General features: G+C 39.0%; 1 protein-coding gene across 1 annotated transcript; it reads left to right on the top strand.

Moving 5' to 3' along the window:
- Nucleotides 1-232: 232 nt before the first annotated feature.
- Nucleotides 233-5,549, top strand: SFT2D2 (SFT2 domain containing 2; the record flags this gene model as incomplete). Its single annotated transcript, XM_009877879.1, has 7 exons — nt 233-319; nt 641-726; nt 1,834-1,915; nt 3,911-3,946; nt 4,061-4,119; nt 4,839-4,868; nt 5,510-5,549. Coding segments are annotated over 7 exons (420 nt in total), but the record flags the coding sequence as incomplete, so codon positions are not given.

Here is a 5,549-nt window from a genome sequence, read left to right as displayed (position 1 = left end):
GTGCCGCTGCCTGGGGAAGGGGTCCGGCCTTCTGTTTTGGTATTTTTGTTGGTGTTTTTTCACGAGAGAGGACGAATCGCTCTCCCGAGCGATCCTGGGCCCGGGGGACTGAAGAGGGTGCTCTAAAAACTGGGGCTGCCTTTGAGCTAGGACACGGTTTTGAGCATCTGGATCTGGTGGGATCTGTTAGTAAAGAATAACTCACCCCCTTGTTTTTATCCTTCGTTTCCAGGTTATTGATTCAACTTCATTAGGTTGGGGCACCAGAGTGAAAGGATTCATCGCTTGTTTTGCAATAGGATGCCTGTGCTCGCTCTTGGTAAGGGCTTTGTTTTTTGCCAGGTCTTCCCTGATACTTGAGTTTCGGGAGCACCAGTAATTAACAGCCTAGCTGTGCGCTCTCGCTTGATTTTGAGTCTCTGGGAAGACACCTGGCTTAGTTCCAGTTTGACACAGTGCACTAACTCTTAGCAAAAATGCCACTAAATGCAATTTATTTGTACGCATGTGATTCTGCAGTTTGGGTTTAAATTCTCCTAAGACTTCCTCTGTGTTGCAACACTTGTCGAAAATATTAATTTTGCAATTTTAAAACAATATTAATATCTTCATGTTTTTCTCTCTAAATGTTCCTTTTTAGGGTAGTTGTCTGCTGTGGGTACCAAAGAAAGGGCTGGTGCTCTTTGCAGTGTTTTATACTCTGGGGAATATTGCATCTATTGGGAGGTAACAATCTTTATATATTAGTTCCCTGAGAAAGATGAGAAGCTAAAGCAGAATGCATGAGTATTAGAAACTGTTGCATTTGTGTGAGAACAGTTGCTGATGTAGATTAATTTTCTTGTTGCTGAGCTTTAAAGAACAGTATTTTCCCATTAGTGCCCTGAAATGGTAAAGCAACTAATTTGTTTATTGTTATTAGCAATACATTAAAGGTAAAAGTTACTCATCAGTAAAGAAGAATCAAACTCATGCTTGGAGCATTGAGATTTTTTTATTTTGTTTGGTTTCCCCAATCAGGATAAACACAATTATTTGCAATTTTGCATTTGGTGATGTTCTCTGTGTTTTGGTGGATATGTTTGGGGCAGTCCTGTCAGGGTTTGGTCAGCCTTCGTGGCCACTGAAGTTCCTGAAGCATAACATCACTGACTTTGTGACAGACACAACCTTTTGTGATTGAAAAAACTTAACAAGGTGTTAGAAAGCACAAGGAATGGAACTGGAAATAATATAGTAATGGAGCAGAATGATACCGTATGTGAGGCAGAAATACTGCCTTAGATAGAACTTTTATCTTGCCTGATTCATGCAGTGTCATGCATGATTCATGGCCTCATGAATCACCAGGGCTCTAAATGAGAACTGCAGGTCGGGTAAGGGATCTAAGAATGGATCCCGGCCTGAATGTTTCCCTTTATGTAGAGGAATTGGGCTGGATTACCTGGCAATCGGTGCAGAGCCTCTGTGGCTGGTGTTTTGAAGAGCAGGTTAACAAAGCATCTATCAAGAATGATCTAATTGAAGCTGACCTTGACCTGTGCTTCTAGCTTGATAGTTCTGCTCTGATTGTGTTAATGGTAACTGAACAAGTGTAAATAAAGTTACAGATTAAATACCTTGCACCAAAAAAAAAAAGCAGAAATAGATTTTGTCTCATTGTATTGTCACATTTCTTGTGTTATGCAGTGCTGATGACCGAGGCAACATAGTGTACTGATGCCCCGTGTGAAAGCAGAGAATTTAACAAAATAGCTCCCCTTAATGAGGATTCTTACCTAGTTTAACTTTTGTTTTTCTACCTCTGTGTTCAACTTGTTTTGTTTTTCATAGCACTCTTTTTCTTATGGGACCAATGAAACAATTGAAAAGGATGTTTGAACCTACACGTTTGATCGCTACTATTGTTATGCTAGTAAGTATAAAAGGAATCGGTTTTAACTCATATTAACATATGAACAATTTACATCTGTAAAATCCTTTCATATATTTAAGTCTCAAGATGTGTTTGGGGAGGGTTGGTTGGGGTTTTTTTTTCTCCCCTTTCTTAAAACATCCAACATCCTGTATATCTGCTGTAGTGGAAGAGTATGTGTAGCACCAGAAAACCAGCTTCCTGCTGTGAAAGACTAAACTGAAGCCAGATTGTTATGGTAAATGAGCATTAAGGGTATGTGGCTGGCGTGTGTGAACCACGCATGAGCTTTTTTAGGATGCTTGAGGTCACAATATAGTATTTTCATATTGCTTAGAAGATGAAAGATGGGAAACTAGTTTCTAAAAAGTTGCTGTGGAAGCTGTTGGACATTCTATTTTGCAGAATTTTATTATTTTATATGCTATCTGATTAGCTTTAAAGAGCTGTGTAGGTATTTCTACTTTGATAAAATTGTCATCCCCTGATAAAGCAACTGGAGAATCTCTATGTCTTGTGTTAAAAATACAGAAATCATCCCAGCTGGCTGTTAGCTTCAGGTTTTGAAACTTGTATAACACAACGAAATTGCAAGTTTAACGGTCAGCTCAAATCAGCACTTGGATTTGTTTTTGTCTTCAGATGATGGGAATTGTGGCCAGCCTTCTACTGGGTGGGGGAGGGCGTGTGTGAAAATTGCTGTTTCAGATTCTTTCTTGTTTAAAGTGCATGTGGTTTTTACTCTTCTTCAGCTTTTCCATTTTCTCTTGGAGGCCCAAGTCTGGAAGGTGGTATAACTTGCATGAAGCTGTCCTCCTATTTTCAGTGTGAATGTCTTAGGGCAATCGCTTGGCATCAGTACTTCCTATTTTCATTTTAAACATCTGGAGAGGTCACAGGCAGAGGATAGAACTTGAGAAAATGACTATGTATGCACAGAGATCAGCAGCAGACAAGCCTCCTGTGTGGTGTGTTTGTTTTGTATGCATTTAGGATGCCTGGAGTCAGGAGAATGGGTGGAATGTTGTTCACTGGAATAAAGCCAGTTGTTAGATATTTGATGTAGTATTTAGACCAATGTACTAATTACCACCTTAAAGTTAATGGAAAAACTTAATGTCAATAATGGTTGAGGTGAAGGGTGTGATTTCTTTGGCACTGCATGTGTTACTGTCTTGAAAATGCAGTACTACATATTTTTTCTGTGTGTGTGTGTTGTTTTTTTTTTTACTCAAGTAGAAAAATGTGCATTATAGTCTCTAGTAGCACAATGGTACATGTATCTCAGAAGGCTGTTAGATGCTGATGAAGGAAGATCGAGTGTAGCTAAATGAAAACTCGAGTTAAAAGGGGGCTCCCATTAAAAAAGGAAATCATCCAAAATGGCCTACTGCCCCCCAAGATTGTAACTAGTAAAGACACAGTCCATCTGTGAAAAAAAGAAAAAGTGCCAGTTTGAATTGCTGTGCTGGACTTTATGTTAAACAGGAGAGCTTCTAAGCAATAGCTGAAGGTTCGTAAAAGTGTATTGTAGTTTTAATTGATAAAAATTAAGTAATTGCATAACTTCAACTGCATGGTAACTTAGAGAATCAACAGGAAATGTGGCATGTACAGGAGCAGAAAGGCTAGAGTTGTAACTGAAAAGTCTTTGCTAAATGATGAAGTGTGGTTTATAACACCAGAAAGTGTGTGGGGTGATGTAGGAATCTGCTGATGTCGCAAAAGAGCTGTAGGAACCTTTTCTTCTTCCTTTGCAACAAAAAAGTTGTTTTGTGGCGATATTAAGCTGATATTTCCTTGTTTAAATTCACTTCAGAAATGTAATAGCAAGAGTATTTTAAATAAGGGGAACTCTCTTATGCAGGATTGGATAGATCTATGAAAAAATATAGTCTGTTTCTGTCTCTGTAAAGGAACCCATTGAGGCATTGCAATATCTATAGAAAATGGAGTTGTTTCTATGTTTAATAGAAATCGTTTGTTTTCTTCTAGTTGTGTCTCATACTAACACTGTGTTCTGCTTTCTGGGTGAGTACTTGAGTCCTAATAGTATATAGAACTGGAGTATATCTTAAAAATAAGATTCTTACACTGTTGTTCGTCTGCTGTGTTTCTTTCCCCGTCCCTGCTTCTCTCCTCCAGTGGCAGAAGAAAGGACTTGTGCTCCTTTTCTGCATCTTCCAGTTTTTTGCCTTGGCATGGTAAGGAATTTCTTTCCCACACATTCTGTTTTCTGTTGTACCTAACATCAGAAGCTGAATTTGACCTTTCATGAGTTAAGAGGGAAGGAGAATTTTTACCTCACCATTCCCCTAGAGGCAAGACATTGAATCGATGAGGAACTGACTTGTTCCTGCTTTGTGGTCTCACACCACTTCAGAAGCTTTGGAGATGCTGCTCAGGGCTCCATTTCTGGGGCAAGTTCCTCTGAATCTGTTTAACTTCTGTGAGCTTCACGTAAAACTACTTTTTTTCCCCTCCCCCCTTTTTAAATCAATTTTTTGCTTACTGAATTTGTTGTATTAAGAGACCCAGATATCTCAATCAAATTAAATGTCAGTGTTCTTTAACATATGAGAAGCAGTACAGAAACTGGTATGAACATCTAGCCAGCCCTCAAGACTAACCTTACCTGGCCAAAGGTGTTGGAGCATGAAGAATATTGGGCACAGGAGCATTGTGTTTAAAGTACATCCACAACATGCCCCCTGATTTTGCCATAGAGCTTCACAACCCGGCCAGTCTAACATGACTTGCAGAATGCTCATTCCTGTTGTTCACAAAAGCAAAGCTTTGTTTTAGTCATGTATCTTGCAGTTAGAGCATCTTGCAGTTTAGAGCATCAGAAGCATTGTTGTTCTTATTTGTCGCTGTAGTAAAATCTGACATGAAGGATAACTTTAAAAATCTTTCTTCTTAGGTACAGTATTTCCTTCATACCATTTGCAAGGTAAGCTTCCCTCCTCCCTTACTTTTTGTCATCTTGAGGTTTAATGATACAGAAGATTAGTTTATAGAACCATTGGTATGTATGACTCTATATGTTTTTCTGTGGTGGTGTTTTATAGGAAGGAAATACATGTAGTTACACCTGAAAATGAAACTAAGCATCTTCTCTAGTGAAGAAATGCAAATGTAACAAAATGAAAGGACTTCCTATAAAAATATGTGTGTTGACCCCATGTTAAACGTAAGGCTTGATCTTTAGAACGCTTAATTGTTGGTCCAAAATGCTCATAGACGAGTGTATTCTATGTACCTTTTTTCCCCTGTTCTCTCACAAGAACACTATTCCCTGTTTGAGCACACAGTTCTCTATCCTGCTGCATCTGCCTCACCCTCCTCCTTCAGTGCTTTGCTTCCATACAGGCTTACAGGTGTCATTCCCATTCCAGTTGGGCAGGTGGACAGTGACCAGACCTGCTCATCTATAATGCATTCATGTAGTCATGCAAATTATAGAAGCACAATTAATACATAAATTAAGCTCACCTTTAAAAGTCTTCAGTGTCAATGTGATAGCAGCATGGAATGAGGCTTATCAAGCAGCATAATTGAGGTGACTTTTTTTTTTTTCTCTCCTGCCTTTAGGGATGCTGTGAAGAAATGTGTTTCTGTCTGTCTGTCCTAA

The sequence above is a fragment of the Apaloderma vittatum genome, unplaced genomic scaffold (genome assembly GCF_000703405.1).
Source record: "Apaloderma vittatum isolate BGI_N311 unplaced genomic scaffold, ASM70340v1 scaffold40491, whole genome shotgun sequence".
Lineage (NCBI taxonomy): Eukaryota > Metazoa > Chordata > Aves > Trogoniformes > Trogonidae > Apaloderma > Apaloderma vittatum.
This window is presented reverse-complemented; position numbering and strand designations above follow the sequence as displayed.